The sequence below is a fragment of the Tachysurus vachellii genome, chromosome 19 (assembly GCF_030014155.1).
Source record: "Tachysurus vachellii isolate PV-2020 chromosome 19, HZAU_Pvac_v1, whole genome shotgun sequence".
NCBI classification, from domain to species: domain Eukaryota; kingdom Metazoa; phylum Chordata; class Actinopteri; order Siluriformes; family Bagridae; genus Tachysurus; species Tachysurus vachellii.
The window spans coordinates 18997767-19025466 of record NC_083478.1 but is presented as its reverse complement, the minus strand read 5'-3'; the positions used below and the strand labels follow the sequence as shown (position 1 = coordinate 19025466).

The window sequence follows — 27700 nt, the reverse complement described above, 5'->3', positions numbered from 1 at the left end:
TCTTTATATTTAACCTCTTTGGCTTACCATAGAACTCTGACTCTGTCACTGCATTGCGATAAACACATTAGCATATCTCTTATTGCAAATGCAATGCAGAACAATAAATCAAACAATAAATACATTAAATATTGAATAGATATAAATCAAACAATGCACTTGAATAGCTTACTGATTAGTTGTGCTAGTAAAAGAGAGCTATTATTATGTAATTACTAAGAAATCTCTACAGGCTCTTTTTCTGTTTATTTTCTAAGGTAGTATCTTTGTTATAACTCATTATTTATGTGTTTATTTTGTTTACGGCATGTTTTTTTTTTTGTGGTTGACCTTATGAGATATGTTACCTCTAATATAGTCTCTTTCTCAAGCACTGTGCTGTTAAGTCAGCTCGCCATGTTGGATGATGTGTTTGAGTCTCAGAGATTTGTCGCCCCCTGCAGGCAGGCTGTGCTCATCGCCTTTCTGGTGAAGGTTGGAGTGATCTCTCAGAAGCGCACGTGGGATTGGGAGAGTGTGGAGGCTGTAGCTACAGGGTTACAGGTACACAAGCCTTGTTATTGATGACAAGAACAGATAAATATATTGACGATCGATTGAATTGGATGAAGCAGATAAATGTTTCTTTTCGAATTTAACTGTATAAGATGGAATGGTTTCATTAGTTTGTCATTTTTTTAATGGCTGAAATAACATCTTAAATTCCTGTGGTTCATTTTAAACTTCTAAAACCTGAATAAATGAATAATTATTAATAATGATATACATACATACAAAAATATAATCTCCCCCCCACACACACACATATAGTGTTACATGCAACATGTATGCGTATAATTAACGACTCATTTCATGTGTGTGTTTGTTTGTGTGTGTGTGTGTGTGTGTGTATACATATATATGTACGTAGGACTTTGTAATTTGTATAGAAATGTTCTTGGCTGCTATTGCACACCACTACAGCTTTAGTTACCGTCCATATGTGCGTGAGGATGATGAAGGCTCCTGCTTTGACTCTTTCCTCGCCATGTTGGACTTCTCCGATATACAAGCTGATATTTCTGAGCAAGTCCGAAACGTGGGTATGTAACTGTCGTCTTCTTCACTCTGTCTCTCTCTCGCTTTTTGTCTGGGTGTCTTATTTCATTTCTCTTAGTTATCAGTCTCTCTATCTTTCCTTCTTTGTTTCTCAGACTGTCTGTACTGTATGTCTCTCTCCTTTCATCTCTCTGTCTTTCTTACTCTCTCCACAGCATAGTAGTCTCTACTTCTCCTCATCTTCCTCCTTACAGTCTTTATGAGCACTTTCTCTCAGCACTTTTTCTCTCACTCTCTTTCTCTTTCTGTAACATGCATGTATCCTTCTCCTTGTCAGTCTTTTCCTTTCACTTTTCTTTTCTTTCTCTATCGACATCCGTGTGTATATGCATATGTCTCTATCTACCAGTTTCTCTTTTCTCTCTCAAGAATATGGGTATGTATCTGTATTTTTCACATTCACCTGTGTGTGTGCTTGCTGCAGGGCGCACCGTGCTCGGACGTCCCCGTAAGCTGTTCTTTGGCTCCGAAGTGGACATCGTGCAGGGCGAGCACACTGGCCTGCTCTCAGGGGCATCTCACGAGCGATTGGGCGTCGACCCTCTCTCTGTCCCCGCCTCCCCGAAGGGGCAGTACCAAGGGCTCGGCCAAACAGACACGCCTCGATCTCGCTCTGCCCCCACTGGCTTTAACCCCTCCTCCTGGATGAGCGAAAATTGCACAGTTCCTGCAGCTACCAGTCAGAATACAGGAGTTAAATCATAGTTGTAGTGTACAGATAATCCCCCCTACACACACACACACGCACAGAGCAGATGCTAAGCATATTTACAAGCTGTTAACACAATCAGCACACAATAAAACATGTCCATATAGCTACAAGATGAAAACAAGCTCTTCTTATTAAGATTGTAATGCAATCCGAGTGTTTTTTGAAATTATTTCGTGACTTTCCGATGTTCAGACATCTGGTTTTGTAATGATGTGCGCTGTAGTGCAGTGGTATTTAATATGGTTTGCTTTGTAAAAGTTGTAAAATGTTGAACGTAAATGCAATGGCGGTGTTTTATTGTCTCTTCAGTGACATGACAGGGTTGCGGTTTATATTCAGGAGCAAAGCTTTAATAAAAATGTATACTACTATTTCAAAAGTGTTTCTGTGTGAGCTTTAATTTACACATTCAGCTAATGTTCTGGATATTAACTTTGGCATTTTGGACTTCAACCTAATCGACACAGATTTTTTATTTTATTTGATTAACTTAAATTGAACTAGTGAAATAGTGATAGCGGAAAAAAAAATTACAATTAAATTAAAAAATTAAAAATTCCAGTGTCTACTAGTTTTAACAGCTTGACCTATGGTCTTGGAATTTTCGGCAAGGTTGTTTGCTTTGTTTATCTAAAACAAATAAATATAAAGTAAGTAAGTAAATAAATAAATAAATATAACATTAAACATACTGATTGTTTACAATTTTGCAAATTGTGTGTGAATTAAATTTTAGACCAATCGTATACAGTATTAAACTTTATAAACTACATTTAAATAACACAAACACACACACACACACACTTTACAAAGTATCAACAATCCAAAAGAACATCTTTGTCTGCTTTACTAACCAAAATACACAGAACATCATACAACAATATTACAAATAAAAATACACAATACACACAGACAGAACTAGTGTAAGTACATTTATAAATACACACAACACACAAAAACAAAGTAATCAATTAGAGCATCAATTAGAGACTCCACCACCCCAACCTCATGTCATGGACATCACCAGTGTACAGTATTAAGGCCATTAAAGGGGCGGTTTGGGTTTTTTTTTCCTCCACAGATACTTTGAAGTTTGTAATGAAAACACTACCAAACCTTTCTCTATACATTTAGAGTGGACTCTTGGGGAAAAGGGGCGGAGCTGAGTAACTGTTTCATCCAGGGGGCAGAGCTAATGTATGGGCTGAATAAAATAAAAACATGAAGAGGAAAAAAATAAGAATGAAATTCTTTCTGAGGGATCTGAATCACGTCTGTGAAATGATGTGATTATTATATGTAGATGAACATTTTAAAAAAATGACAGATTGCACCTTTAATTTGCACCTTGGATGATTTAGATGACTGTTGACAACGAGCTACACTTTAAAAACTCATCCGATAAAGATCCATGACATGATTTAGAAAAATTGGGGTGGAATGAAATAGAAAATAAAATGAAACATCTAAATAACACAAAAAAATAACATTTTCCCAGCAATTGAAAGAGATGTAGGAATTTAAACTGCACTGAGGTTTTGTTTATTCTTCCCACTCCTCCATGAGTTAGTCTGGGCGTATGGAGTGTTCCTGCGCGATGGCTCCAAGCTCTTTCAGGAACTCGGCATAAAGGAATGTAGCAAAAACACTGTTCCTGGACTGAGGAGGAATCTTGGGACACTGAGGAAGAGATTTTAGCAGCCGCCTGGAAACGTGGCCGTCGAGGACCCAACCGAGTCCGTTTTCCTGCAGGAAATCCCTCTCTGACAGACAGACAATGGAGGAAACTTTTATGTCGATTGCTATTTTAAGCCCACAACCTGTAAATAAAGCTTGAGTGGAAGGTTGTTCTTGTGTCATGGAAACATTTAATTGGTTAAAAATATTTAATTTTTAACCAATTAAATATCCATCAACATTGGACAGAACACTCCTCACGCTCATTGCTAACCGATCTATAAAGCTACGTCTACATTAATCTAGATAGAACAGCTTTATTTTTATTTTATTTTTTATTTAAATGCTCTATGTCGTTTTCAAAAAAACAAAAACGACAGAAAACGATAGCCCTATGCTATTTTTCCGTCAGCTGTCTATTTATTTTACTTTATTTTCCGTCTCTTAAATCAATATATCTAGGAAAAGAACCGACAAAACAAAGAACTGGCAAAATATTCATTCATTCATTCATTCATCTTCTACCGCTTATCCGAACTACCTCGGGTCACGGGGAGCCTGTGCCTATCTCAGGCGTCATCGGGCATCAAGGCAGGATACACCCTGGACGGAGTGCCAACCCATCGCAGGGCACACACACACACACACTCTCATTCACTCACGCACTCACACACTACGGACAATTTTCCAGAGATGCCAATCAACCTACCATGCATGTCTTTGGACCGGGGGAGGAAACCGGAGTACCAGGAGGAAACCCCCGAGGCACGGGGAGAACATGCAAACTCCACACACACAAGGCAATCACACACTACGGACAATTTTCCAGAGATGCCATATGAAAATGACAATAATGTGCTATCAAGCTGGATTACTGGCATGAAACCTACAGTACAACGCCGTCTGTCCTCCATTTTGGTCATTTTAAATCGGAGAGGTTACATGAATACATCACTGCGTTAATGCGTAATTTAAAAATGTCACTGTTTTTTTTTTTTTTTTTTAAGAATAGCTTTTTTTCTCAGACCATACTACAACATTGAGCTTTAAATTTGGAGAGAAATGCCTCCTCGGCGTACTCAAAATATGCGTTTTTTTAAATTATTCTCCAAATTTATTCTCCTTTATTCTTAATCTCCACAGACAAATAGTGTGTTGAATTGGTGCGCCTATAGAAAGCCTCAAAAAGGTGGAGCTTACAATGCATTCGTATAGTAACGAGTATGTAAAGTTCCACTATAAGAGACAGATTGAACATTAGCGGTTTTTAAAGTTAAAAAAATCATTTTCACCTCGATCCTTTAAGGCTTCATCTCTAAACAGCAGATACTGAGCAACATCTCGTACCATCTGAGGGAACTCAGGCCTGGAGGATGCATAGTGCTCAATCTGGCAACCCACAGAATCCAGCACCTGAAATATTAAAATGCAGTGAAATGAGTCAATCAATGCAAATACAATCTATGATGATCCATCCATTCATCTTCTACCGCTTATCCGAACTACCTCGGGTCACGGGGAGCCTGTGCCTATCTCAGGCGTCATTGGGCATCAAGGCAGGATACATCCTGGAGAGAGTGCCAACCCATCACAGGGCACACACACACTCTCATTCACTCACACACTCACACACTAGGGACAATTTTCCAGAGATGCCAATCAACCTACCATGCATGTCTTTGGACCGGGGGAGGAAACCGGAGTACCCGGAGGAAACCCCCGAGGCACGGGGAGAACATGCGAACTCCACACACACAAGGCGGAGGCGGGAATCGAACCCCCAACCCTGGAGGTGTGAGGCGAACGTGCTAACCACTAAGCCTACGTGCCCCCATCTATGATGATGGGTTATTAAAAAAATAGGAGACCTGGTAGAGAGAGCGGACGCTGGTCTGGAAGACGTCTTGTGTGTTGAGCAGGAAGCAGCGCAGCAGGGGCTGTGGATACGCTGCCAGCTGAGCCAGGATTCCCGTCACCAGCAGGTTCACCTCCACCGAATTCTCCAGCATATTCTCCAGGCGAGAGAGCAGAACGCTGATGAAAGGGCCTGCAGTAGAGCATTAAAAAATAGTCAATTGTCTCTCTGTGTTTGAGTAAAAAAAAAAAAAAACCCTCACCTGTAAACGGGACACGTTTCGTTCCATCACTGTCTCTCTGTTCTTCTCCTTCGTCTCTCTCGCCGCCATCTGCTTCATCATTAGCGCAAATCGAATTAAAGTCTATTTCTGGTTCTTCGTCATACAACAGCATGGTCAGTCTCTGGGAATAAACGTTATCTCCCAGCATGCTCTCGTTATCCCATTCGATGTGCTGGAAGCACTGGGAAATAAAATCATCTGCGGTATGTTCGACAGATGAAGCGTTGGACGCATCCCCACTAAAAACTTGCTCTTCTAAAACCGTGCTCTTGTTCTGGTGGACGTGAGCGGATATATCGTTTGATTGGTCCAAATTCTTCTCGTCAGCATGTCCGTTTAAAAGAAGTGAAGCTTCTTCGGGTTGCTGATTGTCAGGTACCTTATTGCTGATGTCACTCGGTGTACTACTGCTAGTGTAAAGCTGTGTGTTGTTCTTTTCAGTTTGTGTGTTCGTTTTGCCATTTGGACTCCTTAAGGAGACGTCCTGTTCCTCTCGTGCGTCCCTCTGCGCAATCAGATTATAAACCAATACATCGTCCTGGAACTCTGACTCTTCGATGTAAGACCCACGGATCAGCATGATGGCACTTTTGCGCATGTCCTGAATGTGTTGTGGAGGTTGAGGATGTTCTACCAAGTGGAAATTCTTGTTTTCTTGTCCATCTGTTGAAGCGTCATAACTGTCGTCCCACTCCAGCTCAGGGGTCTGACTCAAACTAGTGTGGTGCATGGATGGGGGCTGGAGTGTAGGAGTAGTGAGACGTGGACATTCATTTTCATCCCTGTCTCTATCCTCGAACTCTTCCTCCTCTACTTGGTGGTCATCAGGTGAGGGATTGAGTCCGTCGTAAGGGGCAGACCATACCTGGCAGGCTTGCACGCTGGTGCTGATGATACTGCGTGCGTCACTCAGGTACTGGAGGTAGTTTTGGTACATCACAGGCTCAGAGTTTATCCAACGGGAGTTTCCGAATGCGTCCACACTCAGGAAAAGGTCTTCAAACCCTGCAATAAAATGCACACCATGGATAAACATTTACCGTAAAGTAAAACCAGTTAAACCACACACTCGATCGTCTGTACCACCATTACCAGTGTTGCCCATTAACAGCCCTTCAGTGACCTTTGACCAGAGAATATAGTCTGGTTTAAGGGGCAGCGTTGGGGAGGTGCAGGGTCCAGCCATAAGGAACAAGGGAGTGAGAGAGAGAAAAGCTGCAGCGCTGGAAGAGTAGCAGTCTCGCTCTCTGAGTCTACAACGTCCGTTGGACTGCAGGTGAGAGCACGGAATCAGATACCTGAAAAAGGAGAAGAAGATGAAGAAGAAGAAGAAGAAGAAGGACATAGCAGAGGAAATAAATTCCAAATTCATTACACTGGGAAAAATAATATGAACAAATCTAGAATATAGTGTTTGTACTCACTGAAGAAACATAACAGGAAGAAGGTAGGAGAAGACAGGAAGTGCTTACAGTACCTGAGTATGAGCTGCAGCATGACGTCCTCACAGTACAGACCAATCAGAGTGCGAAACAGAGCCAGAGACACCGTTCCCAACTACAACACCAAGAAAAAATAGAAACTAGTGGAAAAAAAGGCCTAAAGATAAGTGGAGTGATTGGGGGCGGGGCTAGCAATACCACGCGCCCTGTCGACTGCTGATTGTGACGGGAAGAAGATCGCAAGCAAACCTGAAAAGGAGTGTTGATTCTGCTGACGAGAGTATCGAGAATGTTGACGTTGTCATGGCGATGCTTGAGGATAAAAATGAGGAAGGTCTGGAGAAGGGTGGGGTCGGAGATATGCCGCAAAAAGAGGTCCAGATACGCCGTTGTTGTCACCACTTCTTCCAAAGTCAACTAAATCGGTTAACAGACAGAGAAGAGCGATCTTAGATCAATCACAGAGAAAGGTTACAAAATAAATAAACAAGATAAACAAAATAAACAAGTACTCATCGGGTAAAGACCTTGTGTAAGGCAGGAGCCAGGACTGGCACAAGGAAACCGTTATAGATGTACCCTAGCAGCTGATCTCTGACAGAGTGATGGGCAACCTTCAAACAAATGAAAAAATAAATAAATAAATAAATAAATAAATAAATAACATGACTGGAATCCTTATTGGACAGATATTGGCATTTAAACTGGACATTTTAGTGTTCATGCGGACGTTTCTGACACGGACCTCACCTTACACACGGAGCTACAGAACTGTAGAGAGTTGAGGAGCTGGACGAGTGATGGAACCTTCATCCAATCGGCTTCCTCTAAACAGTGCCATCCTTCACCGTAGACCTCAAGCTTAGCCGGAAGCCAGGAATACAGACCGCTCAACCCTGTGGCCAAGACCTACACACACACACACATACACACACACACACGCAGGAGTCATAATCCATGTCCATACCAAGGGTTTGATGCTGACGTGATTTGTTTTTTTTTGACTGAGCAGCTATGTTCAGAAAATTCACTGCTGTTAACACATCCTGACTAATATGATTTGAGAATTTGTAAGTGCTGTGGTCCTTCTGTCTGCTTGTAGGACAGAGATCCAACACGCTGAATATTCCAGAAAAAAAAAAAAAAACACTCCATTTATCAAGTGCAAAGAATCGCGTATGGGATTAACATCCAACACGGATTAAAAAGGGGGTGGGGACATGCTGCAATATGTGTGTGTATGTGTGCGTGTGTGTCTGTGTGTGGACATAGCTGAATGGATTTGTTATGGCTTTGAGCCAATGATTGTAGTAAAGCCAGCTCTCAACATGTCTTTCTCTCTCTTTCTTTTTATAATATTTCACAGAAACAAGTTAAATTTGATAATTGTCACTAGTCATTCTTATAAACAAAAACAAACATGCATCTAAAAAATTCATGACAAAGTCGTGGACTTAACACTGCATTTCCAGAAGGTTACATCATTGTTTTTCCAAGATCGATGAGTCTGAGCTCAGCATGGCTGATCCTACAGTACATGGCTGAGTGTCTAAGCTGTCGGGTGGCGAGAAGCATTCATTATAATTTCTCGTCCTCTCTAGAAGAACGACTGGACGTCGTGCTAAGCCTCCCCTCCCGTTCCTCTTTCCTGGAATTACAGTAACGCTATTATATAAGGGCAGAGTGTGTACAGTATGTACTAGGCTCTGCACTCCCAATAAACACACATCGTGACATTTTTACTGTTACAAGATACAGAAACCAACAAATCATAGACTGATATGAGAGGAAATTAAAAAGGTTTGGTGGTTGTGGGATGAATGTGGCACATCCACATGCTGATAAATCATAAAAGGTGTTCATGAAGGTGCACCAATCTCACCGAGGGCTGAAAAGACAAAATGACAACTAAATAGTGAATGTGTTAGTACTGTACCTCCTTAGTGTGGTGTGTGTTTAATGTTAAAGGTGCCCTTCCAAACAAAACCGTTTTTACTTGTATTTTTTGATATGTGTTAGGTCCATATGTGTTCGTGTTGTGTCGTGAATGTGAAAACGAACTGCTACCTCCCCGGTCAGTTCTAGCCACTTAAAAGAAATAAGGGGAGAAATCAGGTCAGTTGGAAAAGCTGCTCACTCTGACGTCAGAGTGACTGAGCTCATTACTATTCATGAGCTCTGCCACTTGAGACCGCGCCCCCAGAATTCGTGTAGCTCAGTGAGTTTCCTATACAGCAAGGATAGCCGAACGTCAACGGGCTTGTGAAGAAGCCGTTCTGCCGCAATTCAAGGTGATTGTAAACAAATTTCCTCTAGCCTAGGCTACTTAATGCACTGGGTGAATGAATAGTCATGCTCTCATATCCTAGCGGTTAGCCAATCGGAGCCAAGCAGCATAGCTCATTTGAATATTCATGAGAACTGGCGCAAATCGAGCTGAGTCTTCCTGCAGGCTTTCTATACCACACTAGAATGGCTTGAAACGAGGTAACCAAGGCATTTTTTCCACAAAAAAAATTACAGAGTCCATGGTAAACTTCAGACATTACCACAAAAGTAATGAAATACGTGTGGCAGGGCACCTTTAAAGTAATGCAGCTCAGCCACTGCATAGTGTCAGCTACCATAGAAACAATGACTCTTCCTATTTTTATAGGGTGCCATTATTTTTGACCTAGGCTTATTGGGATTAAATTCTTTCAAGTCAGTAATAAGAAACGACTCATAAGTTTCAAATTTGTGAGTGCAACTGAGATGAAGTGACCTAAACTTTCATTCTGTAATTAAAGGGTCAGTGGTGGCTCAAGCGGATAAGGCTCTGGGTTGTTAATCTGTGAATCAGGGTTCAAGCCCCGGCACTGCCAAGTTGCCACTGTTGGGCCCTTGAGAACGGCCCCTAACCCTCTCTGCTCCACGCATGTTGTATCACGGGTGACCCTGGGCTCTGACCCAAACCTCCACAAAAAAGTTGGGATACGGCAAGAATACATTTCACTGTGCTGTAATGTATATGTGACAAAATAAAGGCTTCTATTCTAAAGACAGTGAAATGTTTTGAAAACATTCGAGGTTAACATTTTCTTTAAAGAGATTTTTGTAATGTAACGAATAACAAATTTAATGTAAGAAATAAATAGTGTGATCACACCGACACGACTCACCGGGCAGAAGTAGGTGTTCTGGGTGATGTGATTGGCCACAGTGATGTCACGCATTGACAACGCCATGATGAGAGCGAGCGCATCCCGAGCCTGCACACCTACCGGCCCGTCACGATGCACGAAAGGCAAGAGCAGTGAAAAGAGCAGGAAGTTGGCGGATCCTTGATCCTGCCCACTTTGGAAGAGGAAGAGCTGGAGGGCGGTGTCATCACGTGCAAGCATACAACACAGCCGGTGCAGCAGTCGTACCAACTCGGCTTCCACCGCCGCCGAGCTGGAGCTGGAGCCGCAGGAGGAGAGCAGCATGACAAACGGACACAGGATGGGCTTGTGGTGGAGCAGGGGCTGCCGCGCCCGGGACACCAGCATCTCGTACATACACAGCTGCTCCAGCTTCGCTGATTCCGTAAAGTCACGCCGGAGGCTCCACACGAACAGGCGCTCCATCACGTTCTCCAGCAGCACAAACTCCAGAATGGGGCCTATGGCTCCGCCCACACCGCACTCCTCCTCTGTCAGGAGGAACAGCATGTGCTCCACATAGTTCTGCACAGCGCTCGCTTCGTCGACAGAGATCTGTCGTGAGCGGAGACGGCCACCGTTGCAGGTCAGCTCGTGCTTTTCTAGAATACGCAAAACCTAACAACAAGGGGTGTGTTAGAAACAGATATTTTACAAAAGCAAAGCTGTCAATCATCTATGTCAGACTAAACTTTCTGCTCTTATAAATGACTGGATCACCTGCTTTACCTGTGCCCAGTGATTTTTGAAGACAATCATACATGTTTCAGGATCTACACCGCTAAGACTTAGGGTCTGCCCTCTGCTACCGGAGACCACAGACGCCATCATCTTGTCAGTGAGTGGGAGGAGCTAAACCGTATTACAGGCGACATCTGGATCCTCTTCATGACGACCAACGACAGTCAAAAGACCAAAAACTAGAGGAAGCATGCTACTGGTTAAAGACAAATAAAAATCAAAGCCAGGTGTTATATTATTCATTCATTCATTCATTCATTTTCTACCGCTTATCCGAACTACCTCGGGTCACGGGGAGCCTGTGCCTATCTCAGGCGTCATCGGGCATCAAGGCAGGATACACCCTGGACGGAGTGCCAACCCATCACAGGGCACACACACACACTCTCATTCACTCACACACTACGGACAATTTTTCAGAGATGCCAATCAACCTACCATGCATGTCTTTAGACCGGGGGAGGAAACCGGAGTACCTGGAGGAAACACCCGAGGCATGGGGCGAACATGCAAACTCCACACACAAGGCGGAGGCGGGAATCGAACCCCCAACCCTGGAGGTGTGAGGCGAACGTGCTAACCACTAAGCCACCGTGCCCCCCAGGTGTTATATTAGTCTACTCATATTACAGCTACATTATAACTGTAGAGTAACTACGTGGCACAAAATATTTAATTTTTTAAAATGCAGGCATATAAATCAGCCATTTTTTTAAGACAAAAAAGCCGACAGTTTTCATTGTTTAATGTACCTTGTTAAAAAATTTGTGCAGTTTTCCTACTTTATTTTTTCATTTTTAAAATTTCTTCCTGATGATTAATTTATTCAACGACTCTGTAATAACATGATAAGTAAGAAATAAAACACATTTAACTTTGACTTTAGGACACTTTGGTTTGTTTTGCTTCCTTTTAAGTTAACTTTATGAATGCAGATCCAAAATGACAAACTCATAACAGATTATTACTGATATATTAAATAAAGTTGTTAGAGGTCATGTTGAAATGTATGTTTATAGTGTAAGATCTAGGCTGGACTTCCCCACTGTTCTGTTTATCCGCAGCAGCCCTTAGCTTGTCCCTAAAGGGTGGAGGCCCTGATCTAACATTCCCAGCATTCCTCACCCATTCCCCAAAATTTATACCTCAGCCCAGCCACGGCTGAGAGGAAAAAACTAGGCTGAGAGAGAGAGAGAGAGAGAGAGAGAGAGAGAGAGAGAGAGAGAGAGAGAGAGAGAGAGAGATAAGTGCCAGATGTTGAAATGATGAGCGGTTGATGTTTATTAAATCTCCAGGGGTTAAAACACACACACACACACACACACACACACGGTGTAGGTACCTTTGTAAATCCATAAGCAGATGGTATATAAAGAAGAGAAAGAAATATGGTGCGCTATTTTATTCCCCAATGTGCTATTTTTTATAAGGTCAAACAACTAATGTTAATAATGGATTATGTGATTCACTTAACCCACAAAAAGGACTCATAGGACATAAATTACATCTAAAATATAAGAAATGTCTGTCTTTTGGAGCCCTAATCATTGTATTTTGGCTTCTTACATGATATGTTACAGCATTGTGCAGTTATGATTCTGTATGTCACACATTCCTTTGTGAAGCGAGCTCTAAACGATAAAACTCATAACCAATCGCCAGCTCACAGCTCACATCTATATCAATATGCTCTTCCTAATATGTTATAGTTTACATAATAACAACTTACACTGGGACTTTGTGATCACTGGGACCCCTTGGTCATCATGGGGAAAGTTTCAGTGTGGAGATTATGGCAATTCTTAGAACAATTTAAATTATTATTATTGTTTTGGAATATGACGTTGCTCAAAGAAAAAAAAAATCTTTTAATCACTGCTGTAACCTAAGTGATAACAGGAACTAACCTGCTTCACGGATGCTCCAAATCATAAAATATAACTAGAAATAGGTTTAAAAAAAAAAAAAAAAGCTTAGTAAAATTTATCCTTGGGTTATAAACACAGTTAAGAAATTGTTGGTGTGATGTGGCCTGAAATGATGAAGCCAATGAAATCAAGCAAATGATGAAGCAAAAGAAAATCGTAAAGGATTCCAACAAGAATATTCTAATGAGAATTTTCTCATATTATGGAAATTAAGATTCTTTGAAGCTCCTGTGTAAATAATATTTAATTGTCGGAACAGTATTATGTAAGCTTTAAATATTTTTTATAGCAATGTGTTCCATAGATTACAAACCATTCATGACCAAAATACAGATCAATATGCAGAATGATTACATTTCATTTCCACAGAATTACTTATTGTTCATGTTTTTTTTTTTGTTTTTTTTTTTTAAATCTACTCTTTCTGTATAGATTTAAAAATTGTAATTCATTTCACTCACAGTTAATAGTTTTAGCCACTTTTTGAAGTAGAAAATAACTCTTTCAAAGCTCTCACTTGTTGAGGAAGAAGCAAATCTGCTATTAATCTCACCCGTTACTTTCCGTTGTAAAGCGATTTATTCTGTCTTCTGAACAGGAATCTTGTAAATTCCCATCCACTGGTTAAATCCCACATGATTCCCGAAATGGAACAGATATACAAACAAAAAAAAAAACGTTTATGATCATGGAAAATTGAGTTGTTTATATCGGACGGCTCAGGATTAAAATAATCCCGCCGGATTAACCCCGCCGGTCACACAAGGTGCTCCGGATTCCCTTTAAACCCCGCCCATATATTTACATATGCAAATAAACACGGCGGCTCGATCCTAAACCACTCCCTCCTCCCTACAGTAGTTCACGACATAGAGCGTATAGTAAGGGGTTTTACACGACTAAGTAGTGCGGTATGTATCTTGAAAGGACGTCGTTTAGATTCAACCAAGCAAGTTTGCAAGGCTTTATATAGCCTAGATACGTCAAAGCTTTAGTTTAAATAAACCTGCAATTTGTAAACACAGATAAAGAAACTGTTATAGTTGATTTAGTAAAAAAAAATGAACCTAGTACACAAAGTTTTCAGAGAAATAAAAAAAAAATAGGTTTTGTCGTGTTTTCACCGCCATCTTGTGGTTGGTACCTGAAAAACTCATAAAATTAATTAAAAGAAATAAGAAGTTTTTTTTTCTTCTTAAGTTTTTGGGAAAATGTAAGGTTATTTATTACACTTGCATGTAAAGGGAGAATGAAAAATGTGACTAAGTGTAATAAATATATTCTAAAAATAGGCCAGTACAATAGTAAAGATTAGAAATATAAACAGGAAGTTATTTTACAGTATAAATGCAGTGCAACAGTAAAGTGAGCGGTTGATTCAAGTGTTTTTGAGTGTGTATTTTTGCTGTCCATCTTTTGGGAGGAAAATTAAAAAGGTTTGGGAGTCAAATTCTTTTTTGTTCAGAGTCAAATGTGCTAATCTAATCATTTTATTTGAGCTTTTATTATTTAACTTGTAGGTAATCCAAGGAATTCCTGCAGACTACTTAATGTATAATAGTGAGAAGCATTAGTTTGGTTAATAGTTTTTTTATTATTTGTTATTTTGTAATTATATATATATATATATATATATATATATATATATATATATATATATATATATATATATATCTCCATGACAATGCTCTTTTTTTTAATCAAATGTTGTTTGCATTGCAATCTTTGCTGTTAAAAAAAAAATCAACAACAGGTTACACAAGTAAGGTTTATAGAACTATAAAACTAACTATATTTTCATTCATATTTTAATCAGTATAGATATTAGTATAAAGGTCTGGCGCCTCCTTTAGTTCGTTTTACTTCCTGTTGACGTCATGACGTAGGAGCACGTACCGAAGCGCTCGAGCGATAGTTACATTGAAGGCTTTTGTAGTTTCAGATAATGAACTACATTGTTTTATTCGGATCGGAGCTTTCGCGTCTTCTTTCATCTCCATAAAAGCGTTGAAAACGAAATGCCGGATTAGCGGTTGAATCGGTTTGTACCGGGATTAGACATTGTGCGAATTGGATCCGACTTTCTCTCCGGTTGTTTACACGGGACTGTAGTGTGAACAGGAGAAATGCTCTTACTGTAGGATAAGCTTTTGATTTATTTTGTCGAAAGAAAAGATATCTTCCTATCCGCTCTGGAAATGGCTGAAGCAAGAGTTGAGGATGAAGAGGAGACTTTTAGAGAGACGCGAGAGGCCGGCGGCACGAGACGAAACGCTCGAGCGCCCACCGCGGCTTCAGGTGAAGTGTTTGGGTGGCGCATGAGCTTCTCTTTACATCCACATATACTTCTAATTAGTGTTCAGGTGGCGCACGAGCTTCCTTTACATCCACATATACTTCTAATTAGTGTTCAGGTGGCGCACGAGCTTCTCTTTACATCCACATATACTTCTAATTATTGTTCAGGTGGCGCACGAGCTTCTCTTTACATCCACATATACTTCTAATGAATGTTCTGGTGGCGCACGAGCTTCTCTTTACATCCACATATACTTCTAATTAGTGTTCTGGTAGCGCACGAGCTTCCTTTACATCCACATATACTTCTAATTATTGTTCAGGTGGCGCACGAGCTTCTCTTTACATCCACATATACTTCTAATTAGTGTTCTGGTAGCGCACGAGCTTCCTTTACATGCACATATACTTCTAATTATTGTTCAGGTGGCGCACGAGCTTCCTTTACATCCACATATACTTCTAATTATTGTTCAGGTGGCGCACGAGCTTCTCTTTACATCCACATATACTTCTAATGAGTGTTCTGTTTGCGCACGAGCTTCTCTTTACATCCACGTATAACTCTAATGAGTGTTTTAATGAATTCTTTTGCTAAAGGTAAAGCTGAGAAAGTTACATAGACTGTCACGTTGCAAAATAAATCCGATCCATTTTTTTAAATAACTTTGCCTTTCCTGTTTTCCTTTAGGTAGCGTGTGAATTATAATATTAATTAATAAAATATTCTCTAAGTAGTTTACAATCATTCAACTGAATTAATTGGGTCTGCTGGGTCATGTGACTAGTGGCTTTGGTCACGTGATCACAAATGGCACCTTGTGTGATCCAGATCATCCATGTTTACTCATTTGACTATATTGTATGCACACTTTCAGAAACAAAGGTACCTGCACTTTTCCTTGTCATAGACTGATAGATCATAGATGGGTAGATGATTTCTCTTACACTGTGTCCTGTGTCATGAGAAAGCAAATTTCATTCTGACGTACACAAGCTAAAAAGAGAAATGACATAAGAACCACTTGGCTTGGCTTGTTTTGATCAAGGTACATTTTTTTTTTGTTGTTTGTTTGAATCTTTCACCTGGAAACGTTGAACTGTAGTCGAGTTCAAGTCATGACTTGAGTGTCTTGAGGGGAATCGTGTGTCAGTCATTATAGGCACTGAAAAGCATCTTCTATTTCACTGCACCTTCAGTCATATGTTTCTTCTTCTCAAGCTTTATGGATGTGAAAAGAAAAGAAAAGAAAACATGAGCATTAAATTGTACAGATTTTAATCAGACCAATGGTCAAGACCAAGACATGTCCAAGAAGGAATGTCTATAACTCAAAGAAACCTCCAAGTCAATACAAAATCAAAATATTCACAGTGAATATAACGATATGGCAATAAATATTACACCGCATGCGTTTTCCTCAGGTAAGAGATGCATGTAAAACGTCCGCCGTTTGGACTACCGGTTGAATAGTAACATGTACTTAGTAACATGGCCACATTCTGGCACACAAACACCAAACACTCACTCAATTATGTTGTAAATTACGGTCAAAGGGCATGTACGGTTCTTTCTCAAGCTTTCTCTTTCTCTAGTTTGCTCTTGATCCAGTGAAAGAGAATGAGTTTCTGTCCCAGACTTAATCAGAAGGTTTTTATTCATGTTTATTCACATATTGTTTCAATACTCATCATTAAATCTCTGGCAAATGTTACTTGGGTTGTGGTTCCAGGCAAGTAATATGGTGTTGCTTATTTTTTAGATTGTTTTGGTTTATTATATGGTGTGTGTGTGTGTGTGTGTGTGTGTGTGTGTTTCAGATCGAGCAGATAGGAACAAGCCTGAACAACGTCAGTCCAGGTAAGAGAGAAACAAGTACCGTTTTCACTGAACTCACTACCCTGAATCTTAAAGCTTTATGTCTCAGGAATTCCTGTAATTCACCCTCACCCTCACCCCCACACTCCAAAGTGCAAAAAAAAAAAAGCCCCCGATTTTGAGACTCTCATTTGGAAGCTTGAAAGGGAAATTTTCGGGCTGAAACAGCAGAACGTCTTTCTCTGGCCTCCTCTGCTGGAAATACTTGTCGTCTTGCGTCAGGAGTAAACATGGTATCAGTTGTTTATTGTTTAGGGATAATTAAAGTTTCTCCTCATGTTTGTGTTCATGTCTGGCCGTAGGACCGGGCTTGGCAAAGACGTGTAATTTGTCTGAGAAACAGCACTTACGTGTTACATTACATAACGTGTGAGGATTGTAGACGGTGGGGTTTGGAAGGAGGTGCTAAGCTTCATGAAGCAGGGACGTCTTGAACCCCGAATGACGAGTAAAAGAGCAAACGTATAGAAAAAAAATTTAAATGTCAGTCAGGACTTTGCTTCTTTAGTTAGTTTTGCTCTATAACTCGAACTCATTTACTAAAAAACATGTTGTCTGTTCTCTGCTTTTTATTATCTCTCTCTCTCTCGTCATATTCCTGGAGAAACTATCAAGTCCTCCCTCCATACTGAAGACATTTCTATGGAGGAAAAACGTAATGTTTAATAAGCATAACCTCAGTCCCTCCCTGGAGACTTTCTTCGAAAAAAAATCTCAATGTGCATCAAATTACAGACCGCTAAACAATTCCATTAAACAAAATAAATACTTGCTTTGGATGAACAAATCTGATCCACCTACTGAGACGGAATCAAGAATCCGACAGTATAAAATGAGCTCATTTGAACTTTCGGTGTTATCCGTGGCATGAGAATCTCGCGGACGACAGTAGAACGTGTGTGTCGGATAGGGAACGTTGGTGTGGTCGGTCGCTTTATAATGGAAATGTTTTTCCCATTACTCAGCATAAACCCACATTACTGCTAGGAAACAAGTTCTCAGTGAGCCGCCGAGTCACAGCGGGAAGCAGACAGCCGTTTCGCTCGGGTTTTAAAGTAAACCGTGAAACTATATAAAAGACTTTCACTTTCTGTTCCAGCACGCAGGGAGCGCTCTCGTCGATCAGAGCTGTTATAAAACGAAGTGAGTATTTGTCTTTTTTATTATTATTTTTTTGTGTGAAGGTTCTCATGTGATTTTTGTTCTCATACCTCTTTTTTTTGGTTGTTTTGTTTTTTCAGCGTCCACCAGAACAGCTGCTCCGACCGACCAAACCAGAGAGAGACGGTCAGTGGGAAAGTCTCGCCTCAGCACAAGATTGTTTAGATTTTACTTTTGTTTGTCTGTTAATTTGAGAGAGCAGAACACGATTCTCATGTTATTTGTTTATCTAAACAGTACGTAAGGTCATACTACTTGCTGTAGGGGAATAAGCAGTGATGGAGTTATGCGAAGTCTCCCCGCTAAACCCAGAATCAGTAGTGTTTTCGAACAGCACCTCCTGAAGTCCTTTAATACTCCAGGAAGATTATTTTTCAGCACGTTTTCTAGAAATTTCAAAGATTTAAAGACAAAATAACAAAAAACGTTTTTTTTCTTTTTAAATCCGTTGATCTGAAGCTTACTGTTTGAACTGTACTCCTAGTCAAAACATTCTGACCAATCAGGATGAAGCTTCTGACCAATCAGGATGAAGCTTCTGACCAATCAGAATGAAGCTTCTGACCAATCAGAACAGTGCTGTGGTCTAAAATGATATATTTTCATTTTGCAGGCGTCCAGAGATCACCATTCTCGCAGCTGAACCCCTGGCTTCAAACTCCTGGTTTCCAGGGACATCCGGGGCATTTCCTATGGCTCCGCCCCCTGCTCAACCGCCCTGGACCGGTTCTGTTACAGTAGAGGTATGGGGAAACTGTAATACTGCTAAAACACTGATTAAATGATTCAGTTCATCTTGTTCAGTCCATCACGATCGATTTTCTTCCTCCAGCTTCCGCCACCTTCATACGAACAGGTGATTCGAGAGAAAAGCCGGGAGCAGAATACCCACTCGTCCTCGGTCTCTTCCTCCGCCTCCGCCTCCGCCTCATCACCCTCCTCCTCATTATCATCCTCCTCTTCATCCTCTGCTCCTCGTCACACTGCCACCATCTCCACACAGACCGATCCGGAGGCTTCTGAGCCGCAGAGCTGTACCAAACCCTCCAGTAAGTCTTAAATTGAAACAAGCGTGCGTGCAGATTTATTCAAACTCCGACAGAAGACTTTCAGAAGCTTTCGGTAACACACCTGTCTTACACCTTCCCCTCGTTCACACTGCAAGTCTTAACGCTCAATTCGGATATTTTGCTCAGATCTGATTTTTTTTGTTTGGCTGTTCCCATTACCTTTTAAAATGTGGCCTATATCAGATACCAGTGTGAACTGTTTGCTGTTTTCGAACTGACCCGCATGCGCAAACGAACAATAACAACGACGTCACACGCAGCACGCCGTTGCGCTAAAGTTGGCGAGGTTATGGAGGAAGTAAGCATTTTAGCTTTTCTTTCTAAATGTTTGTGTAATGGCAGCACAGAGACGCAGTGTTTTGAAAATGTTCGGATGTCGAGGGCAACTTTTTGATTATTTGATCTATTTTGTAGGCGTAGTCACGTTTGTGTGCGTACTCGCCGGCGCATAATTGTGACGAATGCCGATGATCGACGTAAAAATCGCATCAAATCCGCCTTGGTCGTTCACACTGCGGCCACATTGGAAAAAATCAGATTTGGGTCTGATTCAGGACCACATTCAGGAAGTGGTCTGAATCTGATTTGAAAAAATCAGATCTGGGCTAGATTTGAGTGTTCACACTACTCCTGAAGAAGTCTGACCTGGTCACTTGACCCCAAAAAAATCAGATTTGGGCCACTTTTACCTGCAGTGTGAACGTGGCCATAGATCCGTATGATTGTAGCTTTCAGAAACAGACAGCACAAAGGTTCCAGTACCCCAGCGTTCTAAACGTCTGCTTCTTCATGTCTACGACAGTCATAATGCGTTATTGAGCCATTAAAAAAGTTGTAGTAATGTGGAAACTTGAGTCATCACACGCTTTTAATAAGACTATATAAAAGATCTGCCTTTTGGTACCTAGTTTAATAAAATATCTGCATATTAACATTCCTCTGACATAAGCTTTAAGATAAATACATAAGTGTGTCAGAAACCATACAAAGCCAGACGGAGTGAATTGTCAAGTCTACAGGTTACACAATGCTAGTGCATAAACCAGTGGATAAACTTCTTATGTCACAAAGAAAGAAGCCACACACAGATCTTTCTCTTATCAGGTACATATGGGATTTAAAAAAACAACAACAGACTGTAAAGAAGTATTGTTTCATTTTTGGCTGAAATCTTCCTCTAACTAAACATGTTCCTGTTTTTTTTTTGTTTGTTTGTTTGTTTGTTTTTTTTTTCTTTCCCATTGTCTTTTCCAGCGCGCCGGCCCCCAAAACCGCCTCGTCCGTCCTTCCCTCTCGCTCCTAAACCTGCTGAGCCGGTACTCTCCCACACACTCTCTTTGATCGAACTGGATGAGCCTGACCCACCCTGTTCGTCACACACTCCAACACACCCTCCTAGTGGCGAGCAGTGTGGCATTCAGACTGACTTCACGTCTGCATTGAAGCCCTTGACTCCTATTATTCTTGACACCTCCCTTATTACCAATAAAACTCAATCTCAGGCCTCAGGGAAACAGGAGGTTCCAGCACGCCCCAGGCCGCGCCCTCGCTCCAAAGCGTTTCTGCCATCAGTGATTAAAGAGGAGGTTCAGGATCATCCAACAACAAGAGAGGTCAAAGTTCAGACCTTGGTGCGTCTTAAAGACAATGGCACCGAAAGCGTTTTTGCCGGTTTTACTGAAACGTCTTTAGACACCACATCAAACAAGTATCTACAGGACTTGTTGGATGTCTTCGGTTGTGATGAACCAGCCATCAGAGGCGAACAACATGATGAAAGTGTCCCTAATAACAAGAACGCTGAAGAGGAAAGCGTCACTTTGGAAAGATGCTCGGTTTCCATGGTTGCAGCCGAATCTTTGGAAACAAGACCAGAACCACGACCAAGAACCCAGATTCCCAAACAACGCATCTCCATAAAACCAATACCGAGTGTGGAGGAGACCGTAACATCTTCAGAAGAACAAAATAATCCAGTGGTTCATCCACTTCCTGCTCCCAGACCTCTAGTGAAAAAGGTGTTCGTGTCCCAGGATCAGGGTTCCTCAGAGGAGAAGAGCGAACGTTGTCCACCCCGTCTGCCCCCTAGACCTGCGCTAGCTGTACGGGGGTCTGGAGCATCCACCCAGGAAGGTGGAGCTCAGCCTGCTGAAGTGCCCTGTAACCCTGGGAAGCCTGTAACAATCACATCTTCCAGCAGAGGCAGAGGAAAATGTAAGCACACGTTCCTTTCTTTTGCTTATCCTGCCGATGGAGATCTGAAGAAGATTCATGAGATACAATTTAGCTTAAAAACTGATGAAGTATTCCTTTAGTCATTTTTATTAAAATGATTGAATTATTAACTGGACTCATTTCCTTGTAGTGAGAAAAGTACAAGATCAACTTGAATATAATACAAGTCTAGGGGCAGATGTTGAATCCCGTCGATAAACGTTTATTGATAGACGAAACTAGATTGGAGCAACGAACAAAAGTAATTCTGGTTGTTTGCACTTTCATTTGGATTTTTTTATTTTGCCTTTCTTTTGAATTTTGTGGTTTTTATCCACCATCAAACCTGCACCACGACACTGATATCACACAACCACTCAGACAGCCACTAAAAAAGTTTCTCGCGTCCTTGAGCGTCCTCACTAGAGGGCACTAATGAGTCCCAGCGGTTTGGCTAACAGGTTTTGTTTTAAAGGTGCGGTGCACGATGTTTGAAAGCCGATGTTGACATTTGAAATCACCAAAACAAACACGCCCCTAACCCAAATGGGTGTCACTCCTGTTTTGATAGCTCCGCCCCACACATATATACATAACCCAGACAACTATTATGGTGGAACCTGCTGGGGCGGCTGTCCGAGGGGATATTTTTATCAATAAATGAACTCAATGAGTAACACTATGGTAATACAAATGTGTTTTTGTAGTACTGTGTGTTGTACCGTGAAAGATTTAGCTCCGTTTCACGCAGAAGACGGCGTTCAACACCTAGAACCCGAGGCAGAGGTAAGGGCAGGTATACGCCATGTCAGTGTTTCAGTTGCTTTCTGCTAATGTCACACATGCGCGCTGAACACTCTCTATGCCGCATTATTGACAAGACACGCCCCTTTCTGCTCATTGGCTACACATTTGTTTTGTTTGTCGGACCGACTCAGTTTTCTGAAGCATTTTTCAAACAACGTGCACCGCACCTTTAACAGCAAATGCCTGTTTACAAACTGAGCAAAATTCTGATCATTGCATTTAATGTGTTCAGGTCCAGCTAAACCTCCGTCTCACAGGAGGCCTCCACCCCCATCGTACACTCCTACACACACTCCTACACACACTCCTCCACAGGTAAATAATATTACACTGTATGTCTTTGTTCAACAGTACGTTCTGTAATAAATCATTTAATCATTTTTAATAATCGACTGTAATATTTATAACCTTCAGATATGGTTTTATGGCGTGGGCTCTTTTTTCCTTTTTGGTTAGAATAGTGATGGAGTACTTATTTATTTATCTATCTTCTAGATCTCGTCAGGTGCAGTCAGTTCTGTAAGCGTTAGCAAATCCAGCCCGTCACTACCACACCAGTAAGTCTAACCCCCACCCACCCTTTTTTAATATATATTTAAATGTGTTTGTTGATTTGAGGTCATCATCATATTTGTACTGATTGTCAGTTAATAGTAAGTAACTCTTAGCAAGCAGCTCTGTTTAGTTCAGTGTTAAACCGTTCCTACTCCCTCATTCGTACCTTTTTTGCCATAATAAACAAACCTTTACAAACTCCTATCCTCGATCTGTAGAGCCAGTGAGGGTGAGCTGCTTCCTCTGCGTCCTCCTCCTATCAAGTTGAGCAAATCAGCAGGTTCCTCTGTGAATCCTGCTAAAACCAATCAGCACTCGGGTCCCAAGGGAGCAAAACGAGGACCACCGCTTCCCCCGAGACCAGTGCCTGGGCATCCTCTTTACAGACAGTACACAGTAAGGCCAACAAATTCAGTGCTGTAAAGTCTTTAAAGGTTCCCAGTTTTCTCAAACCAGGATTATGGGGTTTATGAGATAATGTGATCATAGATGTACCGCGTGTGTGTCTGTTTCTGTGTGTGTCTGTTTCTGTGTGTGTCTGTTTCTGTGTGTGTCTGTTTCTGTGTGTGTCTGTTTCTGTGTGTGTGTCTCTGTGTGTGTGTCTCTGTGTGTGTGTCTCTGTGTGTGTGTGTGTCTGTCTGTGTGTGTGTGTGTGTGTGTGTGTGTGTGTGTGTCTGTGTGTGTGTGTGTCTGTGTGTGTGTGTGTCTGTCTGTGTGTGTGTGTCTGTCTGTGTGTGTGTGTGTGTGTGTGTCTGTCTGTGTGTGTGTCTGTCTGTGTGTGTGTCTGTCTGTGTGTGTGTGTGTCTGTCTGTGTGTGTGTGTGTCTGTCTGTGTGTGTGTGTGTGTGTCTGTCTGTGTGTGTGTGTCTGTCTGTGTGTGTGTGTGTGTCTGTCTCTGTGTGTGTGTGTCTGTCTCTGTGTGTGTGTGTGTCTGTCTCTGTGTGTGTGTGTGTCTGTCTCTGTGTGTGTGTGTGTCTGTCTCTGTGTGTGTGTGTGTGTCTGTCTCTGTGTGTGTGTGTCTGTCTCTGTGTGTGTGTGTCTGTCTCTGTGTGTGTGTGTCTGTCTGTGTGTGTGTGTGTGTGTGTCTGTGTGTGTGTGTGTGTGTGTGTCTGTCTGTGTGTGTGTGTCTGTCTGTGTGTGTGTGTGTGTGTCTGTGTGTGTGTGTGTGTGTCTGTGTGTGTGTGTGTGTGTCTGTCTGTGTGTGTGTGTGTGTGTCTGTCTGTGTGTGTGTGTGTCTGTCTGTGTGTGTGTGTGTGTGTGTGTCTGTCTCTGTGTGTGTGTGTCTGTCTGTCTCTGTGTGTGTGTGTCTGTCTCTGTGTGTGTGTGTGTGTGTCTGTCTCTGTGTGTGTGTGTGTGTCTGTCTCTGTGTGTGTGTGTACAGAGCAAAAGCCCTCAAGGAACTAATAAAGTAAACCCCCCTAGCAGTGAGCCTGAAGAATCCCACCTACAGGTAATTATCTAAAACCTGGATAAAGACACATACGCATTTTGAACATCAGCTATACGAAGGTTTGCTTTCATGCCTCTGCAGAAAGAGAAGCTTCTTGTTGTTCTCGACGATGCAGCAACCAACCACCAACCAACAGACACACCAGGATTCCCAGGAAGTGTGAAAGGTCAACATCAGGACTCGTTGTTAGAAGAACCCTTGGAGGAGCAGACGGAGGAGCAGCAGCCCGAGACAAACATCAGTGTCAGGTTCTTCGATTTCAGACGTTCTCACCTCATGTCCTCCTTCTCCGTCTCCATCTCTCCCTCACCTCCTTCTCTCTCTTTTTCTTTCTTTGTTGTTTCCTGTCCTCAGGTATAGAGCCCACTTCGCGTTTAATGGTGAAGACGGTGAGCTGACGTTTCGTGACGGAGATGTCATCACGTTAATAGCGTATGAGAATGAGGAGTGGGGGCGTGGCAGCCTTAATGGGCAAACAGGGATTTTCCCTTTGAATTTTGTCCAGCTCGTTCAGGAAAATCCAGAAAAGAAACCGACAGCCGAGTCACACGGTACGTAATAGTTTTCTGCACAGTGCTGATGAATTCTTAAATCCTAATCGGTCAGACGTGATTTTCCACAACCGATCGTCAGCTCTGAATATAGGCAACGATGTTCTTTTGTCATCTGTCTTTCTGTAGCACCTGTAGTTCGTGTATTAGAAGGACAGACGGGCCGAGCACTGTACGACTTCACTCCTGAGTCTGAAGATGAACTCTGTCTCAAGGTGAGTGAGTGTGTGTGTGTGTGTGTGTGAGCGTGAGTGCTTCCCAGATGTCACTAAACTGGTGCATCAGTGAATGTTCGTGTCTCAAATGTGATATTTCTATGTGTGTGTGTGCAGGTCGGGGATGTGGTGTCCTCCCTGGAGGAGGTGGATGATGAATGGTTCGTAGGGGAACTCGCTGGCCGACGTGGCATCGTCCCCAAAAATTACATCCAGGTGCTTTAAAAGTCGGTCAGGACTCATACAGCTAAAAGTATTTTCATGCCAAAAGCACCATGGGGTGTATGTGTGTGTATCCCAATCGCCTCCGTCTACTTTTACTGAAACAAACTCCAACACAATCAGATGCACCACTGTAGTAAACACAATACTGACTCAGTGATTGATTCTTAATCCTTCTGTCCTGTTCTGTTCATGTACATGTTATGTAACATCTGTTTCTGCTGCCCAGCGGAACAGGGCTACGGCCTCACAGAGACCTGTGTTCTGAGATCATGCTTAAGGACTGGGTGAAGGGTGGATACTATAGTACTGACAAGCCCAGTCCTCGAAGGGAAATTCTGATTGGCGGACCAAATGTTACTGTGCGTTGCTATAAGAATGAGGCAAAGAATAAGGAAGACTTTTTTTTTCTTCCCGTGGACGTAAATGGACAGCGTTGGTTCTGCACAGGAGACATCGGCGGTTGTCTTAGTCATTGATCATAAAAAGGACCTGGTGAAACTACAGGCGGGAGAGTATGGGCGACCAGTCATTTGTGATGCCCAATCCGAAGCAGCTGATTGCTCTTGCCAGGCAGAAATAAGTGCAAGGGGCATGGGAAGAAATTTGAAACCACCCTGATATGGAGAAGGAGGTGCTGTGCCATTACTGAAGCTGCTGTAAATGCCAAACGAAAGCGTTTTGAGATCCCAAAGATGATCTGAGCCATGGACTCCAGAGACAGGCCTGGTTACCAATGCCTTTAAACTCAAAACCCACTATCAGGCATACATTGAGAGGATGTATGATGGCAAGTGAAAGAAGAAACGGTTAAACAGTCGCAGGAATTGGTTTAATTCAAACGATTTAGGATGACCACAAAGCCAAAAATCATAATATGATTATCCAGTCTGTCATCCCCAAGCCAAGCACTGATACCATAGCGTTGTGTAACTGGACTGTGAAGAGGCCTATAATTTGACAGACTAACACTATTAGATTTTGTTTTTTAAAAGATTTTAATTTTAATAATTTAATTTTTTTCTTTTTGGATGCTTTTTGATGTAGGTGACATCTACTGTACTAAATGACACTGTGAATAGGTGAATAGTGATCACCCACTGAAACTCCTGTGTAGTCTGGAACTTTGCATGATCTGTGGGGGAAATGACATAAAGCCTTTACCCAAAATAAATCCAGATGACTTACGATAACGATGGTTTGTCTTGTCGAATATTAATCACAAAACTGAGAATTCGATCGTCTTTAAATGCTCACACACACACACACACACACACACACACACACACACAGTCTTAGTCTTAAAGGCAGGGTCTCCGATTTTTGAGAAATGCTTCAGAAAACTGAGTCGGGCCGAATAATAAAAAAAAAATCAAAACAAAAATCAAAACAATCGTGTAGCCAATGAGCAGAAAGGGGCGGGGCTTGTCAATATGCGGCGGAGAGAGTGTTCAGTGCGCATGTGTGACATTAGCAGAAAGCGGTTTTAGCATTGAAATGGAGGATAAAAACAAAGAAAGAAAGCGAAGAAAGACTTATGATAAGGTAAGAAGTAGGACGTGTTAATATAGGATCAGCTTTCCAGCGCTGGAGAGAACTGAAGGAGCAGGAAGTTGGTCACATATTCACAGATTGGAGTTTCCTGAGTCAATAACTCCTGAGCTAAACGCTGTAACTACACAAATAACACCTCTTTTCTATCGTAGTAATGTAGAGACGCAGCTACAACCGTGTTTTGTGTAGTAACAGTGTTTAGCTCAGGAGTTATTGACTCGGGAAACTCCAATCTGTGAATATGTGACCAACTTTACTTAAGACGCCGAGGCGCTTTTTTCCTTCTCGATAGGTGAGTAACGTTGGTTTTGTTTTGTTACACAGAACTAATATATGTCTTTGTCCTTTACATGATTATGCTTGTGTGTCATTTTTGCTTGTTTGTTTATCTACAATCATATTGTTCTTCCCTTCAGCTATGATAAAGACACATTTCTTTCCATTAGTCGCCTGGGTTACGTATGTATGTGTGGGCGGAGCTATCAATACAGGGGTGGGACCCATTTGGGTTAGGGGCGTGTTTGTTTTGGTGATTTTTATATGACAACATTGGCTTTCAAAAATCGGAGACCCCACCTTTAATCTGAATGTGTATTCTTGTTCAAACCGGTTACAGCTGGTTTGTTGAGTGTGCTCTCATCTGTCATGTTGTACCACGGCGCTGCCGACACCATCTACACGAGCTCCATGTATTAAGTAGCTGAACGATCACAGCACTAGAGTCAGCATGAACGTGGATGATTTCCTAATTCCTCTCACTCCCTAAAGACTAGATACATTTACACCACAGTGCTGCTAAATCCTCCA

General features: G+C 41.8%; 3 protein-coding genes across 7 annotated transcripts in view; 2 read left to right on the top strand and 1 right to left on the bottom strand.

Moving 5' to 3' along the window:
- Positions 1 to 2175, top strand: part of LOC132862197 (transmembrane protein 184C-like) — a 5479-nt gene extending 3304 nt beyond the window's left edge. Inside the window, exons 8-10 of the mRNA XM_060894099.1 lie at positions 444 to 543; positions 911 to 1082; positions 1523 to 2175. Of these exons, the coding sequence (XP_060750082.1) occupies positions 444 to 543; positions 911 to 1082; positions 1523 to 1803 (553 nt within the window). The 3' untranslated portion in view covers positions 1804 to 2175. The remainder of the gene's footprint in view (positions 1 to 443; positions 544 to 910; positions 1083 to 1522) is intronic.
- Positions 2176 to 2640: 465 nt separating this feature from the next.
- Positions 2641 to 16865, bottom strand: LOC132861926 (FHF complex subunit HOOK-interacting protein 1A). 3 transcript variants are annotated; one of them, XM_060893612.1, is made up of 14 exons: positions 16622 to 16865; positions 16303 to 16438; positions 16107 to 16213; positions 10979 to 11169; positions 10229 to 10867; positions 7818 to 7976; positions 7595 to 7681; positions 7317 to 7484; positions 7103 to 7182; positions 6718 to 6923; positions 5605 to 6630; positions 5356 to 5534; positions 4780 to 4900; positions 2641 to 3573 (listed from the first exon to the last, which is right to left on the bottom strand). In XM_060893612.1, the coding sequence occupies exons 4-14, from the start codon at positions 11078 to 11080 to the stop codon at positions 3377 to 3379; spliced, it is 2964 nt and encodes a 987-aa protein (XP_060749595.1). In that variant the 5' UTR covers positions 11081 to 11169; positions 16107 to 16213; positions 16303 to 16438; positions 16622 to 16865; the 3' UTR covers positions 2641 to 3376. The 3 variants fall into 3 exon arrangements, with proteins under 3 accessions (XP_060749595.1, XP_060749597.1, XP_060749594.1); XM_060893614.1 differs by lacking the exons at positions 16107 to 16213; positions 16303 to 16438; positions 16622 to 16865 and adding an exon at positions 13472 to 13690 and having other exon boundaries at positions 10979 to 11186; XM_060893611.1 differs by lacking the exons at positions 16107 to 16213; positions 16303 to 16438; positions 16622 to 16865 and adding an exon at positions 13472 to 13690.
- Positions 14793 to 26532, top strand: wu:fy63c09 (uncharacterized protein LOC797544 homolog). 3 transcript variants are annotated; one of them, XM_060893615.1, is made up of 15 exons: positions 14793 to 15216; positions 17038 to 17077; positions 18195 to 18238; positions 18337 to 18382; positions 18870 to 18999; positions 19089 to 19305; positions 20581 to 21540; positions 22580 to 22662; positions 22843 to 22904; positions 23121 to 23298; positions 24283 to 24351; positions 24433 to 24599; positions 24706 to 24902; positions 25032 to 25117; positions 25235 to 26532. In XM_060893615.1, the coding sequence occupies exons 1-15, from the start codon at positions 15117 to 15119 to the stop codon at positions 25340 to 25342; spliced, it is 2487 nt and encodes an 828-aa protein (XP_060749598.1). In that variant the 5' UTR covers positions 14793 to 15116; the 3' UTR covers positions 25343 to 26532. The 3 variants fall into 3 exon arrangements, with proteins under 3 accessions (XP_060749598.1, XP_060749599.1, XP_060749600.1); XM_060893617.1 differs by lacking the exon at positions 14793 to 15216 and adding an exon at positions 16795 to 16867; XM_060893616.1 differs by lacking the exon at positions 24283 to 24351.
- Positions 26533 to 27700: the final 1168 nt, after the last annotated feature.